Source organism: Physella acuta, unplaced genomic scaffold, assembly GCF_028476545.2.
Source record: "Physella acuta isolate Inbredline_101_S28 unplaced genomic scaffold, ASM2847654v3 ptg000635l, whole genome shotgun sequence".
NCBI lineage: Eukaryota > Metazoa > Mollusca > Gastropoda > Physidae > Physella > Physella acuta.
In genome coordinates, this window is record NW_026732154.1 from 244,738 (window position 1) to 266,757 (window position 22,020).

Sequence of the window (22,020 nt, forward strand, 5' to 3'; positions counted from 1 at the left end):
ACTCGGGTAGAATAATTAAATACCCCTAGCCAACGACGGCCTTATTGGCTAGTGCCCAAGCCAGTGTCAGCAACGTATTCGGTCGGCGACTAAGCAACCGGACGGCAACATCATAGTCCGGTCTGCAACAGTTGGTAAAAAAAAAAAACGTCATCGCTCTCGACATCAGCAGCGTAATTAAAAAAAAAACAATTATTCGTGATTATTACTAGGTGTATATTTTTTGAATGACAAAACGGTTTCAACGTTTTGACAGCCAAAAAGTCAGAAGCACATTTATAAATTAGATCTACTATTTACATAAAAACCATGTAGAAACACATGCAAGTTTACATAATTACGATTTCTGTTATGTTGATCATGCGGTATCTTGTGTTAATGTACATATCAACGTTCGTATTGTCTCCTATTTGTTTAGGTTGCCCTTATCTATTCACTCGTGAGAAGAATAGGTTATGTATGTTTTATTCAAGTTGTTTTAACTCGTCACAATTTAAAAGAATATATAACTATGTTAAACAAACACGTCCATCAATATAACAATAATGTATTAGTACGTCACATCCCTACTCCTTTTTTGTCAATCTTTTCCCACCAAATCAAACACATTACTACCTCTATCTAACAGCTCAGAATTAACTTGTGCGGCAGACAAGCCAGTCTGTTTAGGTAAGAACCTCTTTGAAGCAACTTACATTTCTAACTTTAAGAATTGCAAATACTTTAATTTATATAAATATCTTTTGTTATAATTTTGTGCAAAGTGCACGAAAATCTAAATAAAAGTATTGTTTGTGCTTAACATGCAGATACTCTTTAAAATCTGCTGAATACATTTCTAGATGTTTCAAATTGTCCATATAATATAATAATAATTGCTTATATTTTATTGTTGATCAGATATTGGATGTTGCAATCCATCAATTTAATTAGTATGTTATTGATTAGGAATACCACATTATACTAAATGTTTACGTCTATTAAGTAAGTTATTGCTTATTTTTATGTAATGTACCTACTACAATTCAATGAATAATTATGCATTTTTCTTCATGATCCGAGAAAGAAAAAAGTTACTTGATTGAATAAAAGTATTTAAAAGACCTGCCCCACAGTAATGATGACCATATTGGTTATAATTGTGCAGTTTATCAGCATACAAGGTAAGATGTTATTGTTATAATAGCGGAGTGTATTATCATAGCCCAGTGCATCAACACACAAAGTAAGTCGCATTTTTTATAATAGCCCAAAGTAATATTTTAATAAGTAAGCTGTAATTGTTACGCCTCTCGGTGTTGGAGTTCTTATTTGACTTGAACACTTTGGGGCCAGTATAAACAAGCATAAGCATGTAGGAAAATCTGCTCATACAGAAACGACTTCAATGTAAGATAATCCTGTTATTCTAACGTCGTCCTGTTGATGTAATAGTAGATTCAATATTGTTGTGGCGTAGAACGTTTCAGACAAGTTCCGAAGTAATAAATCATTGAAGCAAGAGTGCACAAAGCAGTGTCGTAGGCATGAATGGAGTTAGATGATTTACAAACACTTAAGGTTCACTCTGAAAAATGTTATTGCCATAACATCTCTGTAACATCCTGAAATATAATTTTGAATAAGTATATTTGTATATGATTGTTCAGATATTTTAGTAGCCATCTAAATCTGACGCTGTTAAGATTGGTTTCTCACACCCCACCCCACCTCATCACATGAACGAGACATGGGTGGTTTATATAAGGAAAAAGCAAAGATAATAAAAGCAGCAGTGTATTATTATATATTTAAAGAAAAACATTTTTTTATTTTTTAGTCTATTATTAAAACGCTTTTTTTTTAAATTTTGTTACAAGCTTTTATTCAACTTGATTCCTCTATCTGTTGGTCTTAATCCTATCTGTCTAGATCGACATTTCGGACAATTCTATATCCAATATTAAGGATAAAATAAATGATTTTATTTCAACTTATTATAATACTCCACTATTTAAATGAATATAAAAAGTGTCGGTCGCTCTTTCTTCTTCTTCTTCGTTCTTAATTATTAGCGTTGAAGGGGATCGCGATTTATCTGCCAGTGCGTTTGCACTCGAGACTTTTGTTCAAATTTATCAACCAAGAGCTTTTTGCCGACTCGACCACGCCTCAAACACAACTAAGCGTTACGTGTCAACTGGTTATGCGCCATTGAGGCCATTGACTCCGATTTCATCCTACTTTTCTTTTTGGATTTGCTTTTATAGCCTTTGTTCAACCAAGAACAAACTACAAGGCAGCAGTTGTTTAATTTTGGAGTTGTCTCTCCTAGAACAGTGGCTGTCCCCAGCTAACGAGCCTCATCTGCCCGAGGGTTCGAACTAGAGACTTTTCGGTTTAGCAACCATGAGTTTTACCGACTCGACCACGACGAGTGAGGGTCTGAAAATGTGTATAGTAGTCCTTCTTTACATGTGTCCCCATTTTCTTTTATTTGTCCCGTCAGTAATAAACGTTGAAAAAAAGGGTTATTAATTTTTTTTAAATATCAGAACATTTTGTCCACAAGTAAACTGTTCAGATTTTTCTATATATTTAAGAGAATACATATACCGTTTCTAAATTTAAGTACTTTTTTTAAATTTAATATTATTAATAGAATCCAGTAGGTGTACATATTATAGCTACCCACCCTTTTCTTTAAAGTTATTTTATTAGTAGAGTATTATGAAGTATTTTTTTTAAATCAGTTATTTTTCCTTTTTAGTTAATTATTGAAGCTTGTAATTACAACATTTTAAAAATGTTTTATTCAAAGCTTGGGGCTACTGGAAAAACACTTTTTTGTTATTAGTCAAGCAAATCAACTGAAACTTTAACCATATAACGTGTGAACAATAAGATTTTTAAAAATGGTTTTCAAAAAGAAAAATATTTTTGATTGCCATGGTTACGTCCGCCATATTCAATTTTTGTTTATCAGTTTCAAAATGCTAAGGCTGAGCAACCACTAGAGGTTGTTACGTCCAGGTTCAATACTTTTATTTGCTCTCAAATATTCACATTACAGAGTAGCCCTTGCCCTAAACGCTACCAACTAGTAGGGTAAACTCAACTCACACACGCACTCTCCCCTAAATTAGAGACTATTCTAACCTATTCCAATCTTACCTCACAATGACCCTTAACAGAGGTAAACACACAGAAATGCAAGCATTTTGTAGAGTAATGTTAGCCTGAAACTTTCTATAAAGTACTTTTTTTAAAAAAAAAGGGGTTTTAAAAAATTATTTTTAATTTTTAAATTATAGACTGTTAAAATAAACTGAAATTTGCTCAAATACAACACATTTTAGTCCACAACATCTTCAGAAAGAAAATCTTTTTAAAATGCTGTATAGAAGTTGTTTATACACGTCAGAAGAATATTCAGGCTAAGTTTCATGAAAATACATGCAGAATCTACAGACGAGTTGTGATTTAAAAAGTAAAGTTTGATGTTTTGAGAAAAACACAAAGAATTTTTAAAAAATAAAAATTTCATCCATAACCTAACAAGCAGTAACACAATTTGGTTTAAATTTATGCACGTTTATTTAACATATAAATATGCAATAAAGTATTAAACTTGCAAGTACATATTAAATGATGAAGTAAAAAATTGTCATACAAACATAATGCGTCAAATACGTAAAGGTAAAAACATTTTTATTTTCTAAAATAAGCTGTTTCAAAAAATGGGCTACACCACACCCAACAGTTCTATACTGTGTAAGCATATTCACATTTCATTTTGGGAACTGCTATCTAGCATTTTCATTTTCCAGATTTGTCGTCCGGCAAAATATTTCAACGTATTTAAAAAAAAAAAAACTTTGCTACCACTAAAACTATAATAATTGATTTATTCATCTCTTCAGCTCTTTTCATCTCTTCTTGTTAATAATTGTGCCCGTACAAAAATAAATGCTCTGTTTCCATGATATTGTCTGTTTTCATATTTCTCAGGTTTTCTCTTGCTAAATGTAAATTCTATAAAGGAAAGTAGAACATAAAATATTTTAGTGGAAAAAACCCACATTTTGCATTGAATGTTTATTGAACCTTAAACTAAGATGCAAAGTCATTGTAAGGTATAAGCTATAAAAAATTCTACAAACGCTTTGGGTTATTACGAAACACCACTCTATCAGCCAGATAGCTGGCGAACGTACCCGGGTTCGTTTAAATGGTTATACACAGATGGCTTAAAGCCCTATAAATGGTAGCTAGCACAACAGTCAACGAGGACACGTACTTAACGTCTAGGGGATACACTCAATGAACTCCTGATACCAACAACACATTTAATCCATATATAACTTTTAATGTGTACAAATTCAAGATAAGACTCTAGCTTTATACAGAATAAAACGAATGAGTAAAATAACAAAAACTCAGTAACTAGGATGCATGATTAAGTCATTCTCCTTTTAGCAGAATTAAATGTTGCCTTATTCTTTTACTTCGTCACTAACTCTTCAATCATTTTCTCCAGATATTGTTATGTGAAACAAAATTCTGTGTAGGGAAAATGATTTAGAATCGTGGACAAATTGCAGGGTTTTCAACAAACTCTGTTGGCCTAGATCATAGGGGAAATTAATTTAATAATTAAACATACAAATGTAAAAAGAAAGTAATCATAAAACTATAATGATATACTGGATGAATATAAGATTAGGAGATTCACTAAATAGAATTTGATTCATTAGCTGGAGGAGATAAATGGTTATCTTTTGAACTAGCAACTGAACCACTAATGAGTCTAATGACAAACAGGTCTACTAGCCTAACTAGGATGTTCAAACAAAAAAAATATGTAGACCTACTAGGCCCTAATTAATCTTTAATTTATAATAATTTGATGGATATTGAAATACTCTCCAAAAGTAAAATATATCATTAAATACGTTCCTCATACGAGCCTAGATAGCTCAGTGTATTAGGTTACCTTGCGAGTGGCACGGGTTATGTAATTTTTTTTTCATTTATTAGATATGAATGAAAAAGTTGCCTATAGGAACGAACTTGGCGGGATACATGCAGGTGAAGTAGAGTTCACCTGATTCTTTGCCCTCAGCATATAAAGGATAGTGTGGTCAGAGACATGCTGGGCCGAAATCGGTGTTTTTAAAAGACAAAAACGTCTGAGGTGTAACGTCTCTTTGAATGTGGGTCTGTTTATTTTGTGATAAGTGACAGACGTGATGTCATTTATGGATGACCCCCGAAACCCACAGTAATCTAATGATAACGGGTAGTCTAGTGATAGATATTTGTCCAATAAAAGTTTCACCCAATCCATTTCTGTAAACGGTGCATTTGTTGTCGCCCTACCCCCCACCGTTTACATGTTGATCAGTGTCATCAATTAGTGCATTATATAATCCACATAGAAAAAGCATTTAGAAGCCTTAAGCGAACAGTTATTAATTTAAATTGAAAAATTATCGTATTTAACGGTTGTAATCATTATATATATATATATATATATATATATATATATATATATATATATATATATATATATATATATATATATATATATTTTGCTTTTTTGCATTGGTGTCATTCACCAAAATTGTGTCAGTCACCCGCTGCGGTCCGCAACCCCCCCCCCCCCCTCCTCTACGCAACTGGTATCAGTTGTATTATAAAACATTAATCGATTTTAAAATGTGTTCCTCTTTTACAGCCCTGACAAGGGAAGCCGAATATAACGCTGTTAAAGACACAAATTTAACCACAATGCCCATCGGTGAAGAGTTTGACCAAGTCAGTCTTATGGCCTGCGCCTCAAGTTGTATAAGTTCCAACAAAACGTGCTACAGCTACATATACAATGAAACCACAAGACATTGCAGACTGGGTTAGTTAAATTACTTTTTAACACGTTTTTAGCACGTTTTAACACGTTTTTCTTATCTTAGCTTCGCGTTTGTTTGTTTGTTGTTAAAATTGACAACGAAAATTAGCCCACTTCTGATTGCTCTAGAGATCTGAAATTCGGCATGCAGGCTATTTTCGCCTAACAATTTCAGATTCAATCATAAAAACTAGCAAAAAGAGACCTAAATTAGCTTAATTAAAATACGCCCCTAGGACCCTGAAATTGAGGACATGATTGCTCAAAAACGCATATAAATTTATAAAGTACTAATAGTATCCCGCACTTTTATACACATTTTATTAGGCGTTCACTTGGTGTGGGACGGAGTGGTCTAGCGGTAGAGAGCTGGACTGCTAACCCGTTAGTCTCAAGTTCGAATCCGAGTTCAAGTCAGTAGACCGTCCCTGAGTCCACCCAACTCTGATGGGTACCTAACTCCTGTTAGTGAAAGTAAAGGCGGCTGGGCATAGTTCTGACCACACTATCTCTTCATATGCCGAGGTCACAGAAACAAGTGAACTCTACTTAACTTGCCTCATAGACCGTCAGGTTTGAAAGAGAAACGTTTCACTTGGTGTGGGATTCTTTTTTTATTACCACGTTTTTTTATGTTTTACAGTGTAATGCTTAAGGTGGGTGGAGAATCGACAGTTAATCTGTTCGAGGAGGGATGGACGGTGGGCCAACTACCTAAAAGCATTCAAAAACCTTTTGATCCTTTTTATTTTGATAAAAATCCTCTAAATTGTTATGTATTCAAAAACACTTAGTCAAGTCATACTTAATCAAGTCATTAGATAAAGTAGAAAATAAACTATATAAAAAACTTTTTAAAAACCACGTTTTTATGTGTAGCAACGGACTAAAAAGGAGAAAATAAAATACTTAAAAAAAACTTTAAAAAAAAACACGTTTTTCTTGTGGACTAAAAAGTAGAAAATAATTTTTTCTTACGACACTAGGGGATCTACCAATGACTGCTCGTAGATTTTGTGCTTCCTCGAGCTGTGCAGGTTATTGTGATGACTGTTCATACATTTGATGACAAAAAACGTGGGTCGGGCAGATTTATGATTTAAGCGAAAAGCACACAACACACGAATTTTGGAAATTTGATGGTGAACGCACCCACGTTTAATCCTTTAGCACTATTTAAGTCCCTTTATAAATTAGTAAAACACAATAACTTCCCTTAAATAAACAATTTACCTCGGGGAAAAAACAATTTATTACATTGTTTTGGTGTTGGGAAAAAAAATTACATTGATCGAGTGCAGTGTGATAGGTATTTTAAGTACTGCCTTTTATTTATTTTATACAATGAACGTACTTTTTACTAAATATAGTTTGTAATCAGTAACAGTTAAGAAGCTTGGAGTATTACAGTCGTTCACTAAATGTGATCAAGCGCGTCCTCCATAGTCCAGGCAAGGTTCGCTTTGGCACCCTGGGCTACCCTGAGAGCGCTATGGTGAATAATTTCGTTTTAAACAGTGCGACAGACTATGGCGCCTACGTTTGTTGAGTGTAAAATACTATGAATAAGTTGGGGTACTATAGGCGTTTACTAAGTTGAAACAGGCAGTTCCAGCGGCGCTCTAGAATGATGCAATTTTGCGACCCGGACTAGACTGTGAGCACTTTGCGTTTATGTGTGCATTTAAGCTTGTGCTTATAGTTGCGTTTATTTGCATTATTTTTAGTTATTATTTGCGCTTAGGTTTGCGTTTGTGTTTTGATTTGTATTTGCGTTTGCGTGTGCTTGTTTGTTTGCCATTTTGTTTTTGTTTGCATTTGTGTTTGCGATTATGTTATGTTTGCATTTTATGTATATGTGTTTTGGTTTTGGTTGGTTGAGGTTATGGTTAATTCAAAAAGTAATATACTTCCTAAACTCACATGGCGTTGTCCTTTACAAATACTTTTTCACAGAGGCCTATTTATTATATAAACATTGTGACCGAAGTACAATCTTTTTACAATTAATGTTCAAGTAGAATATTGCTAAATGTTTGACACACACAATTGTTACAGTTACGTAACTTAAGAAATCCGCCTTGTTGTGTGGTTTAGATAGCTATTGAATTGAATTACTGAGCTTTTTACCTAGCTGTTAGCCGGGTCTACAGAAAAAAACGTGATCGGACTATCTATTTCTGTAAAAATGTTACCTACCGCCCGACACTTGAATTTTAAGACCATGTTTAAAAACAAAACAAATATGGATAACACTCAGCAATTGTTAACATTGAGTAGAGAAGACAACATGCCTAACATGTTAACACTACACATCTTAAGGCTATAATTTTTTTCTCATTTGATATTGTCGTTAAGATTCTAATTATGGTTACAAACGGTAACAAACACACACAGAGTGTAAAGTGTTGCTTCTTTAAACAATAATTTGAAGTTTCTGGACATAACAAGCATCACATATTAGGATCTTCATAACTGGTACACACAGATATGACTTTCAGATGTCATAGAATATCTAGGACATTAGTCCCGGCATTTACACTTCGAACATTTCACCCCCTCTCTTCGAGATTACCCCTCCTGAGCGATTGCCCCTGTCAATTACCCCCTTGTCAATTTCTCCTCCTCCCCCAATTTCAAGAATCCTGACTCAAATTGCAACTCTATAAATATACTCTTAATCCTAACCTTAAGAAAACGCCTAAGCCTAAGATTTCACCTAAGCCCTATGCATTGGTTTAAGCCTAAACATGACCCTAACACTAACCGTAACCCTGACCGTGACCCTTACTGTGACCCTTACACTAACCCTTGCACTAATCCTAAGCCTAACCTTATCCCTAATCCTAACCCTAAATCTAACCCTAACACTAAGCTTAATTTTATATATATATATATATATATATATATATATATATATATATATATATATATATATATATATATATATATATATATATATATATAATTGACGCCAAATTATGCAGTTATCATTGATGTCAATACATTAACTTTATACCTCAATGTTAATACGATGTTACAGGTTCCTGGGTAGTCTCCCTTAATGCTTTTCAACAAAAAGTTCAGGGACAACTTTTCTCTAGTGGAAAGTTCTGTAACACAACCAGAAACTTTACAGTCCAGTCTGATGGTTCCATCTCCTATACAGATTTCTTGTTTTGTACAGGTTTGTAACGTCATAATATTTTGCCATTACTGATAAATTACATTTGTGTGTATACGATCTTTTATTATTTATTACATTTTAAAAATCATGTGTTTTTTTTAAAGCAGCTAATTTGCTACTATACCTTCTCACTTTGAGCATATTGTCGTTTTTTACTTACTTGTTGAATACCGAACAAACTTCTCTATTATTCTGTTCACATTAAATCTGCTGTTTAAAACGTACCAAATAAAAGGGATTATTTTATTTCTTAAGCCAGCGTTTTAATGGCACTAACCACTACATTTATGGTCTGTTGACCTTTGATTTATTTCTGCCAACAACGCGCAATGCTTAAAGCCTAATAAAAAATAAAATGACAACCTAAATTTTGTAATTTTTTTATTAGACCTAGAAGTAGGTAGCTGTACCCCCCGACCTGTGGTGACCCTACATTCTGGACGTCAGGTCATGTGTGACACAGTGACAGACGGTGGAGGATGGACCATTTTCCAAAGACGTGTTTCTGGGACAGTAGATTTTTACAGGAACTGGACCGAATACAAAAGTGGGTTTGGCGATTTCAATTCAGGTAATTTTTACCTGGGTAATGAGAACATTTATCTCTTAACGACAAAAAACAGAACAGAACTGAGAGTGGATATGATCTTCAATGGAACAAATTATTTCGCCAAGTATTCCAGCTTCAACATTTCTAGCGAGACAGACGGCTACAGGCTATATGTTGGAGGCTACACAGGAAATGCCGGGGACAAGCTAGCTGAACACAATGGTATGAAATTTTCAACGTTTGACCGGGATAATGATAAGTACAGCGGTAACTGTGCATCTTATCACAAAGCGGCGTGGTGGCACAACGCTTGTTATAGCTCTAGTCTCAACGGTATTTGGGGATATTTGGGGTCCAGGGGTATCAACTGGCTACCAAACTACAACGCAACGTTCAGTGAAATGAAATTTAGATATACTTTATAAAGTTTAAATAATCTCTCTTAACTTTGGGGAATTTTGGGGCATTAAAACTAGTGTTTTGAAAATGGACAAATTTTGAAAATTCATAAAAAATTAGTTTGAAGATATGCACTTAAAATTGTTAGCTGATTGTCCCAAAATATGGAAGAAGATTATGAATTGATTGTTTATTGGGCTTAAAATGTAATATTTTATGAATGGTGGAAAACCTACGAAGGGGTTAATTTTTCAAGATGGCCGCCGTTGTCATAGATACCAAGATTTTTCCATCACTTTTTTTTGTGGAAATGCATATGCGGATGTATCTTAATAAAGCTGTAAAGAAATAACTGTTTTCTAACAAGTATTAAAAAAGTTTTTTTTACCGGAGCCTTCCCCCTTAAATAAAACGCCAAATAACCTAAAACTGTTTCCTAATTTAAACACTCACTATATAAATCACTTTTCCGGTATTTGTTTTCTTTATCTAACATGTACTTTTACAACTTAGACAATTAAGCTAAGCGCTTAATTTTTTTGCCTTTATTGTCAATTACGTTATGAATATTGTATCTAGTTTTAAGCTTTTAATTTTTAATTTTATTTTTTATTCAACCATGACTCAATTCTATTTTTGGTTAGACGATAAATGTAGACAATACCACAGAACTATATTAGATAACCTTAATATATTCGTAGTTACTGCATATTGATTCTAAATATAGTCGAAGCCATATCCCCTGAACCATAAATATAAACTCAAACTTAACAAAAGTCGCATTTAGAGTTTCTTTCAGGCAACTTTTCTACCGCACCGTCGAACGAAATAAAATGTCTATAGAAAATTTATGGTTTACCAGTGTCCATCTCCCTCCCTGAAAAATGTAGTGCGATTCCCCTAAAATAAATGTCAGTACCTCCTTTTCCCGGCGAGAAAAAACACTGGAAGAAACACTTGTCGCACAAAAACTAAAGGTTGACCCGATATCTATAATCTAAAGACCCGTTTCCTAAAATCGCTCCGCTAAACCTAAATCATAGAGACTTCTCCTGGGGGGGGGGGGGGGGGGGCACAATATATTTTATGCGGATGCGGATTAAATTATCCGGGTAAGGGGGCTGGCACTAGTAAAGTATATATTTTCTATATCAATTCTATTTCGTTTGAGGGTGGGGTGGCGTACACGTTCTAGGAGGTTGGGGCTTTATCACTCACCTAAAGAGATGCCTGAAAGAATATCTGCATGCAGACCAAAATTAATATGAGACAAATAATTTAATACGATAATGTCAGTGTCTTTAATATTACGTATTAATTACCTATTTGTATTTTGTATTATTTTTGGCTTTAAATTTTGTAATTCTTTGATTACTCTGTAATCAATGACCTCATGTTATAGTGTGTATTTTTTTGGGTTTAGAAAATATTTCGTTTCGTTTTATAAGTTTTCTAGATGCTCTACGATTGTTTACTATGCGTCTTTTGAATTTCCTTGTGTTTTCAATAGATCGTCCCTGACAGACAGGCAGTCAGACAAAAGAGCGAAACTGTTATAATAGACTAGACTACCTGTTATCTAGTTAGATAACTTTTGGTTTCTGGGGTCATCCATAAATGTTTTTACGTCTGTCACTTATCATCACAAAACTAACCAGACCCCCACATTCAAAGAGACGTTTTTTACTTTCTCGTATATACGAAGTATAGAGAAAGTCTTGTATTCGTGCAAAAAAAATCGATCTTTTTGCAAATCTCGACCTTTTACACCTCACTGATACGGAAAAACATAATTTTGCAATCTTGTCCGTATGTCTGTGTGTCTGTGTGTGTGTGTGTGTGTGTCAATGTGTGTGTAAACATGATAACTTGAGTACCGTTACAGGTTGGTTGATGAAATTTCATATATAAGTATTTTATCAAAATCGTAGATCTTGAACAACTTTTGAGCGATTTCCTACAACCGAAAGTGGTACTTTTCCTACTTTGAATTTTTCACAAACCAATAACTTGAACACTATTTGAGATAGATAAATGAAATTTCACATGTAAGTATAATATCTAATGTTTTACTTCTTTCTGTCAATGTCCGTTGACCGGCAGTAGTAATTTACGCTATTTCCGATTTCTCGAAAAACGCATGAAAATTTATAAAGTACTAATAATATTGCGGATTATTATGCCCTTTTTTATTTGGCATTCAATTGGTGTGCAATTTTTTTTCTACGAGATTTTATTCTATTTTAAAAACTTTAAGTATTTAAAATAGATTAAGGGGGTAGGCTCCAGAAAAAACCAACTTCTTAAGTAAAACCTTTTATTGATTCATTTGTGTATATCCAACTTAGGGTACTTGAAGGAAAATATTTCCATGCATCAGGGACTTTTTTGAAAATATGGTTGCCATGGCAACGGCGGCCATCTTGAAAAAAACATCATTTTCTAGAGTTCTAAAATTTCATAAACTAACATAAATATCGGCTATATAACCATTGATCCTTCTTGTACTAACGCTAATAGAGTCAGCTGGCTAGTTTTTGTAACAGAAACCACTCTAGAAATATTTTTTTTTAATTTTCAAAATTTGGTGTGACGAAATTCCAATGAAAATAATGCTAAATTCAATGGAATTTCACCACACATTTTTTTTGAAAATTAAAAAAAAATATTTCTAGCTGTTTTTTGGTTACAGAAATTAGCCAGCTGACTCTATTGGTGTTAGTACAATAAGGATCAATGATTATATGGGCGGTTTATATGTTACTTTAGGAAATTTTAGAACTCCACAAAAGGTAGTTTTTTCCAAGATGGCCGCCGTTTCCATGGCAACCATATTTTCAGAAGAGTCCCTGGTACGTCCAAATATTTTTCCTTAAGTACCCTAACTTATACATAGGCAAATAAATGAAAAAGGCGTATTACTTAAAAAGTTTTTTTCTCCGTTTTTTTCGGGAGCCTATCCCCTTAAAAATCATGTCTATAGCCCGAGTTTCCATCCCCTGTTGTTATATATTAGAATATTCGAGAAAGTTTAGGGGAGATCACTCCCTGTTTATTATCTTTTAAAAACACCGATTTCGGCTGAGCATAGGTCTGACCACACTATCCCTTTCAAATACTGACGTCACAGGTGACCTACGTAACTCTACTTTACCTGCCCAGTGTCCCACCAAGTCTCAGGCAACATGTTTTTATCGTTTAAAAAACGATTGCGGCCGAACATGTCTCTGACCACAATATCCCTTCATATGCTAGGACAAAGAAACAGATGAACTTAACTTCACCTGCCATGTATCCCGCCAAGTTCATATAGGCAACTTTATCATTCACATGTAAAAAAAATTTAACCCGTGCCACCTGCATGAAAGCCTATTACACTAACAACTTAGCTATCTGGACTCGTGACGTCATTGAAGTATTATTGTGGTATAGTTTAATACTTTGTGTCTCCTTATGCAACTTGATTTACGCGCATATGCCCTATCTAGATCTAGATCTAGTAACTTTCAAATTAAATTGTATCTTAAATTAGACTATTCCATAGCTAACAAACACAGATTAATATAAAAAAATGAAGGTCTGAAATAGTTTAGCATAGAAACTCATTATTATCTAGATTCAGATAGAATTATCTAGATTCTACGACTGGTTTGATTAAGTCTATATTTTGCCTTAACTCTTGATATAGATCTAGATTAAATCTAGATCTAGATATATAAATCACTTGTATTCTTAAATTAGATGATCCGTGAAGTTTAAAAGCAAAGATGTATATCAAGTATTTAAGGACTAAAATAGTTTAATAAAGAAACTCAATAAACAATAATTATTCGGTTCGACCAAGATTCTGGGACAGATGATCTTTGTCTTTAGATTGTAGAGCTAGAAAAATGTAATGTAAAACAGCAAACGGACGTATTGTTAAAGTTATAGCCGAAAAATTAGCTTTAGAACGCGTTAAACATTGGATTGGGCAACACAATCTTCGATGGAAGCCGCAATTGTTTTAAGTAAAAAGTAAATAAATCATGTGACGTCACTATACTTTCTAAGTAAAGACATTGTTCAGAACGTTTATAATTAATGTGATTAATTTACCAATGAATAAATCAATAAATTTATTAACTTCTGTAGATAAATTTGTGATTTACAGTCTGTCTGAAAAACAAAAATTATTCTCTACCTACATACTATTTTAAATCTCTACACATAGTGCAGGTTCTCTCCTGTAGCCAAGCGGACAAACAAAAAAATAAACAAAAAATAAATATTCAAACATGTAAACAAATTTGAGTTTTAGTGGTATATAGATGGACAGTTATCTTTAAAGGAAATATAGTAAATACCATACATTTGTGAGTTTAAAAATGAATGTAAAAAGATAAATTTTCTGCTTTTTGGTAAGGCACGTTATGCTTTCATAATTTTTAAAATTTTAAATCTCATTGTAAATTAAATTCAATGTAGGAATTATCTATATAAATTAAAATGTTATCTCTGGGTTTTCATTGTTTATAAATTAACAACGTGTTGCAAAACAGATTATAATTGAAGGAAAATCTATAGTATAAGCGGGCTGGTAGTGTGTCAGTCGGTCATCGCTATAGAATTTGGAACCATGTGGAAGTCTCTCCCTGGACGCGGACGCCCTGAAAAACAGGTTGTTCGGCGGCGGTTTAGATGACGACGCGAGTCTGGGCGGACGTTAGTGAGAGCATCGGCCCTAAATTGTTTTACCTTAATTTAATTTTTGGGAATATCCATACTCGCTCCAAAGTGCTACCAACACCCGCGCGCAGCACGGGGCGCTAAATGAATATCCGCCCCAATATGGGGACCCCCATTTGCGCGCAACGCTGTAAACTCTGAGCGTTTGCGTTTTCGTTTGTGCTTTTGTGTTTACATTTAAGCTTGCGTTGTGTTTGCGTTTTCTTTTGTGTTTGTGTTTGCGTGTTGCGTTTGTGTTGTTTGTTTTTGAGTTTACGTTGTGTTTAAGTTTGTGTTGTGTTTGTTTTTTAGTTTGCGTTGTGTTTGAGTTTGTGTTTGCGTTTGTGTTTAGTTTTGTTCTGTTCCCAAGTGGTACATTTAAAAAAGATTCACCGTGGCGGAGCATGAGTATGCAGTTAGTATATTTTATAATTGTATTAGTCCACGAACCCTAAGTCCTGATTGACAGGTTTACGTATTTACATTTTTTGATAATAAACATTCAGGACACATTTACACAGTACTGTAGGTTCGGTGTTTTCCTGGCTTTTTTCTGTAGCTATCCATTTCTATTTAAGATTCGGACTGTTTTAATTTTAACAAAATTATTTCTCTGGTTGTCATACTCAACTTTGTCAGTTGATTTTTTACCTGCTTCATTAAGAATGTACTTCATCACACGGAAGTCACACGTGTCGACATTTAATACTGCTTGTGACACGTTAGCTAACTTTAGCATGTTCTTATGTAAGGATTTTATTTTTTTACAGCCGTCTTTGTTCACCAAAGAAAAAACACCAAAGTAAATTTTCATGATCTCGGGAACACTCAAAGCTTACAATTGGCTTTGCAGTTTACACAGATATGATATTTTCGTTGCCTACTTTTTGTTACTTTTGGCTGTTTTTCTCAGTTTGAAGGTTTTTAACACTAAAAAGCCTACTTCTTTTTTATTTATTGAACAATATCCACCACATTTTCAGTAATTGAATTTCATGCAAAAACTAAAACTTTTGTCTTAAAAAAGTATTTGGTAATTAATATGCAAATTTTGAACCTTTGAATACTAAAAAAGGAACGAATTTTTAGACCTTGTAAAATTCTTAATAGTCGCTTAAGAAAATTTTAGTGACAAAAATTTTAATATATACTGAAATATAAGCAGTTTAAATTTAATTGCTATAGATGCATAAATTTAAAAAAAAGTCTTAGCATTTTTATCGAACAACTCATAATGGCGGAGGTTTTCTTTTTGGGTTTCTATGACAACCAAAATTGTTTTCAACACTTTTTCTGCTGCTTAATACTTACTTTCATGTGCCAAACATGATAAAAGTATTTAAAAGGCTTTAGATCTTACAATGATAAAAATGAAAAAAAAACGCGCACATTCCCTTACTAACCTTGATAAATTGTATAACTTATATTATTTCACTAATCGTGATGTTTTATACTTTATACACTTTAACTAATCTTGATGTTACTTCAACAAAGACACTTTTACAGAGCTATAACTAGTGTTTAAGACAATCCTCAGTGGGTATAAAACTACAGAACAAAGATATAATAGATCGACATCTGCTAAGCACAATAAAATATATATGCAAGTCTATAGATTTTTGATCCAGAGAATAGTATATTTAATTGAACATAATTCTAATTGTAAAATATCTTTCTTGTTTCGATAAACGTAAAGAAAATTCATTGATTAAAATAAAAATACTTTATACTAGAAAAGGCAAAGTCAGATCCCCGTAACTAATCAATTATTAAAAAAAATACTATTTCATTTTTTTACAAAACTTTAATGTAGTATGCTTAAGATAAATTGTGCTATTCCGATTTTTTTGTTAACATTGACGTTGCGGTCTTGTAAGGCCGATGCTTGTTACTGTTTGTTTAAAAAATGTTTATTTGACTCAAAAAACCAAAATTGCTAATTATATATGGGGCTATTGAGCACTATAAACTAGGAAATTTTTTTTTAAACAGCAATCTAGCCTAATGGCAAGACAATATAAGTGTTGTTTATTTTTTTTTCAAATGCATACAATCAACATGTGTTGATCATGGCATACTTATATACTCTAATCTTCATTTCCATATGAGTAATATATGAGGAAAATATATTTTGTTAAATGTATAGCACCTGCATTTGTAGTGTAAGACGTAGTTGTTTTTGGTCGAATTGTATTATTTCTAAACAATTCACTGTATGCCATTATTAAATCCATTGAAATTTTATATATAAAAATTGTATGGGAACAGTTATATTATATTTTCGAAAATTGTGTAATACCTATTTTGTGAATATTTTTAATATAATTTTATTCTCTTGGTATAGAAGGCCCTATCTAGCCTTGCAATGTAAACTTTCACTATTTTTTTTACATAATTTAAGCAAATTATTATCAACTGAAAAACTAAGCCATTTATGTTTATTAATTAAAGTACCAACTTCATATGTGTAATGCTACATTTTGATGCTGTTTATATTGTACATCGCTTTAACCTAGAGTGTACATTAATTATATAGCAGATTTTCTGATTCAAATTTTAAAAACTTGATTACGAAAATTATATTTTTAAATCTCGGGTATGTGTTTCGGGCAATTTTTACGTACTACCAAATATTATTGTGGTCAGAGTGGTGTAATATTGCTAGAAAACTCCAATTTTAATGCATTCTGTATAATTTATTGAAACACTAAGAATAAATATATGCATGTGCAGACATAAGTACAAACAATAGAGCACTAAATATTTTTTATTTCATAAAATTAATTCAAACTTTGAGTGTAAATAAATTAAAAGTGACGTCTTAAAAAAATTGATCGCTCTCACAATAGGTCTGTCATGTATAGCTGGTAGGTGGGCTGGGTTGATATACTACTAGAAAATTATGGTAGTGAAAAGAAAATTGTTTCTGCAAATATATGATGAATTTAAAAAAAAACAAATTTTAACCGTTGTGGAAAACCTTGAACATATTCTATTTTTTACATTACATTATATGCTTTACTTGTAATTGGTGTTTTCTTTTAATGTATAGTAATAAAAATATTTTCTTCAAATTGACAAAATATTTTTTGCTTTTGAAAATAAAAATTAGCAATTTCGACATTTTTTTACTTTCTAGTATATACGAAGTATAGAGAAAGTCTTCTAATCTTGCAAAATAAATTTTAAAAAATCGAGATTTTTGCAAATCTCGACGTTTTACAACTCACTGCAGTAGTGTACACAGGGGGGAGCACGGGGAGCGGCCGCTCCCCCTCTGGCCATTTTCAGCAAAGTGGCGCCTTTTTGGAAAACTTTTAAACTCAAAGTTTATATTTTTGTTCGGCACATCTTTGTAAATCACAAGATTTCTTTTCATGCAACCATTAAGCATTATTGTACTAGTCTAGTACTATCTACGTTTACAACACGTATTAACAGCTGCATCAGTTTGCCGTTCTAAAAATCACCATTACGATGCAATGCAATGTTTAAAAAACATCTACGGGTGGTACCACTTGACAAGAGGGGTGTTAAGTTTAAATCCACGGAATAATGTATTATGTATTTGTTTACGAATAATTGAATTAGAAAATGCTATACTTAAAACTTCACACATAATTACTTTATATATACAGTTTGAATAGTGTGATTGATTTTTTAAAAATTACAATACAGAAACAAATACAAATACTGTGACACCTCTATTTAAATTTACTTATGGGCAAACTGCGTAGCGGTGGGGAAATTTTGACAAAGTTAAACAACGTCATCATGATGAAGTAGTAGTATTCTTACAGTTTGGGCGATACTGATTACGATTACTCAAATTTATTCAAACAACGGTTACAATTGTAGGCACAAAGGCCTTTTTTTCACATTGGCCGTTTAAACAAATAAAACAATTCAATAACACATAGCAGTAACATAGCACTAAAAATGTGGAATAAATAAACAATGTTACATAGTTATCATACATAATGAGATAAAAAAGAGAATATAATAGATGAATGAGAAATGTTACAATGAGTCAGTTAGGTCATTAAATAATTTTAGTTTTAGTTTAGATTTGAATATATTTTCAGATCTAGATAGCTTTATTTTATTAGGAAGATTGTTCCACAAATTAGAACCAGAGTAGGCGAAGCTATGTTTTTGGAAAAAAGTTGAATATGGGAATGGTAAATTAAGACGACGATTTAATTTTATGTTAAAAGAAAATAGATCTGATAAGTAAGAGGGGGCTGTTTCGTGGAATATTTTATATAAGAAAATTGATTTAGTATATATTTTCTTTTTATTTAATGGAAGTATTTTAGTTGTAAGAAAAGAATCCAGACTACTAGACAAGCCAGTAACCAGTTTTATAGCCCTTTTTTGTAAAGAAAGAAGAGGACGCTGCTTAGTTATAAAGCTGCCGCTCCACACTACAGAGGCATAATCCAACCTGGATTGAATAAAAGCCTCATAAAAAACCAGCCTGCTCCTATAGTTGAGAAAGTTTTTTATCCTTGCTAATTGAAAGGTTGTCTTTAATAAGGACATTCTTAGAAAATGAATATGGTCGGACCAAGTGAGGTTGTGATCTATAAACAATCCTAGGCATTTGTAACTATCTACCTGTTCAATGTTTGAATTGTCTATAGTAATGTTTAATGTTTGTTAAATTTTGCCCAAGTAGCAAGCTGATTGGCACACGTTTGAAGTTTGTAACTGAATGACCCAGCACTGTCTGCAAAGACATGTAAAGAAGTATCATCAGCGAACATCTCGCACTGACCAGCGTCAATGTGTAATGGAAGATCATTAATGTATAAAGAAAAAAGTAAAGGACCTAAGATTGAGCCCCGTGGAACCCCTATATTGATATATTTCTGTGAAGAGATGGTATTAAGGTGAAACACGCGTTGAGATCGGTTAGATAAAAAGGAGTGAAGTAACCTAACTGTAAAGTCCTGGAATTTGTATGGAATTAGTTTTTTAAGAAGTATGGTGTGATCAATAGAATCAAAGGCTTTTCTGAAATCGACGAACAACGAGCCACAGAGTAGGTTTTTGTTAATATTTTTAAGCCAGTTTTCGTTCATCTTAATCAGAGCAGTGTGACAAGAATGAAACTTTCTAAATCCAGACTGATTACTATGGAAAAGCTTCTAGGTAGTTTGACATGCATTTGTTTATATGTATTTCTAGTGGCTTGGAGAGGGAAGAAAGTATAGAAATTGGCCTGTAGTTATTAGCATCTTGGATGTTACCTTTTTTGTGTAGTGGTATAACCTTAGCATGCTTAAAATGTGTCGGGTAACAATGCTTGGCAATACATAGGTTATAGACATAGGTTAAAACTTCGGAAATTATTGGAGCTGAAATCTTCAATACATTATTAGAAATATCATCAAACGAAGTTGTTGAAGACGGTTTAAGAGATCTTAGGCTATCATATACTTCATGAACAGTGAGAAGCGGAATGATCAGCTCTGTCCTACCACGCTGAGCAGAATCACAAAAAATTTTAAGCTCCTCACTGATTGTGTAATCAGAATCTGTGTTGAGCGCTACAGATGATATAAAATGATTGTTAAAGTCATCAGCAGATATCTGGCAATGTCCAGCTGTATTACATGTGCTTTTTTTTCTAATTATTTGATTTATGGCAGTCCAGATAGATTTGGAATTAGGTTTGCCTGACAGCAGCTTATTAAAATACTCCTTGTTCGACCTACGCTCGAGCAGTTTGACATAATTTCATTGCCTACAAAAGACCTCAGAATTTCCATAACGTTTAAGCCAGTCTATTTTATAAATTCGCTGTGAGATATTTTGTCTGAGATATTTTGTTTGAGATCATTTGTCCATGGTATCATTTGTCCTGATATATTTTGTCCATGGTATCTTTTGTCCGTGAGATCATTTGTTCTTGAGATCATTTGTCCTGAGATCATTTGTCCTGAGATCATTTGTCCGTGAGATATTTTGTCTGAGATATTTTGTCTGAGATCATTAGTCCTGAGATCATTTGTCATGGAACCGTTTCAACTATTATTCAAACACCGCTATTTATTGGAGTTCTGGGAAGCATCTATACATTTTTTACCGGAAGTCTACCTCGTCTTTCTATATTGAAAGAAGAACAACGCAACAACATATAATCATTTTCATTAACACTGAAACGACTTAGTGATACAAGATGGGCTTCTAGTAATACAGCAGTAGATTCTATATTGCAGAATTTACCAGCACTAGTTCTTGCATTTCGAAGAATAGTAGACGGTTAAGTTAAATACTCTACTTCTTAACATATTGCCGAAGAAAAGGGAATTCATGTAACAATGGTTTCAAGCAATAAGTATGCTACCCTCGATGAACTCACACTCCCCTAGAGCCAGGTCTAATTCTAAAGATCAACAGACTACACAAATATGCCAAAATAATACTCAAACATAAAACAGTTGGTAGTGCAAACTCGTTTATTGTCATTTGAATTTTTTTCTCTCTACATTACGGAATATATAAGCGAAAATAAATAGATGGTTAAATGGATTGACTGACAAACGGTTAGATGTATGGATGATTAGTTAATTAACTTATTGATTGATTAATGGAATATGTTATTAAATAGTGGATTGATATAATAATATAGAAGTGATACATTACACTTATCTGTAATTCAAAAGTAATTAAAAATCTCGTAAATTAAAAGCTATTCTAGAATTTATATTGTATATAAACGAAATATGACTTGATCGTGCTGTTTATATGTATAAGTGTTTCGGGTTAGAGAAAAATTAAACAATGTAAATATATATCTGGACAATGTTGTTCATATGTGTCGTGCTATGCGAGAGGTTTCAGTCACTTGCTTCGATGCTATGGAATTATACTACCAGGTTGAGGTTACAACCTTAAGCAACCATTCGGCTATTTCACATTCAGACGACTAGATGACATTTATAGATAGGACGAACTCACTCAATAATTCCTTTTTCTCCTTTATTCTGGTACTAGACTAGCTTATATTCTTCATCTACAATCACACCTCACGAATCAATCTTCCAACGTGAGCATACGTCAGCATACGTCCTTTCACACCGACGATCAAGACAAAGACTAACTCACACACAAACTCATAGCAACCAAGTTCCTACTCAAAAACCTCACTACCTTTCAATCCGTGTCATAAATTCCAATGTGTTCAATATACGCTTCGCACCAACATGCATTAGTGCTAATATCTACCTGAAACATGCAACACAAAATGAATATGTACCAAAAGAACAACCAATGGTT

At 33.0% G+C, this 22,020-nt stretch overlaps 1 protein-coding gene across 1 annotated transcript; it reads left to right on the plus strand.

Moving 5' to 3' along the window:
* Window positions 1-1,120: 1,120 nt before the first annotated feature.
* LOC131948275 (fibrinogen-like protein A) lies at window positions 1,121-10,052 on the plus strand. The gene is made up of 4 exons (XM_059309810.1): window positions 1,121-1,163; window positions 5,720-5,893; window positions 8,934-9,077; window positions 9,466-10,052. The coding sequence occupies exons 1-4, from the start codon at window positions 1,121-1,123 to the stop codon at window positions 10,050-10,052; spliced, it is 948 nt and encodes a 315-aa protein (XP_059165793.1).
* Window positions 10,053-22,020: the final 11,968 nt, after the last annotated feature.

What these genes read in the sequence shown, in the direction of transcription:
- LOC131948275 (XM_059309810.1), top strand. Translation starts at nt 1,121, where the DNA reads ATGACCATATTGGTTATAATTGTGCAGTTTATCAGCATACAAG. An exon ending in GCAGTTTATCAGCATACAAG is followed by an intron (nt 1,164 to 5,719) that starts GTAAGATGTTAT and finishes CCTCTTTTACAG; the next exon opens with CCCTGACAAGGGAAGCCGAA. An exon ending in CACAAGACATTGCAGACTGG is followed by an intron (nt 5,894 to 8,933) that starts GTTAGTTAAATT and finishes ACGATGTTACAG; the next exon opens with GTTCCTGGGTAGTCTCCCTT.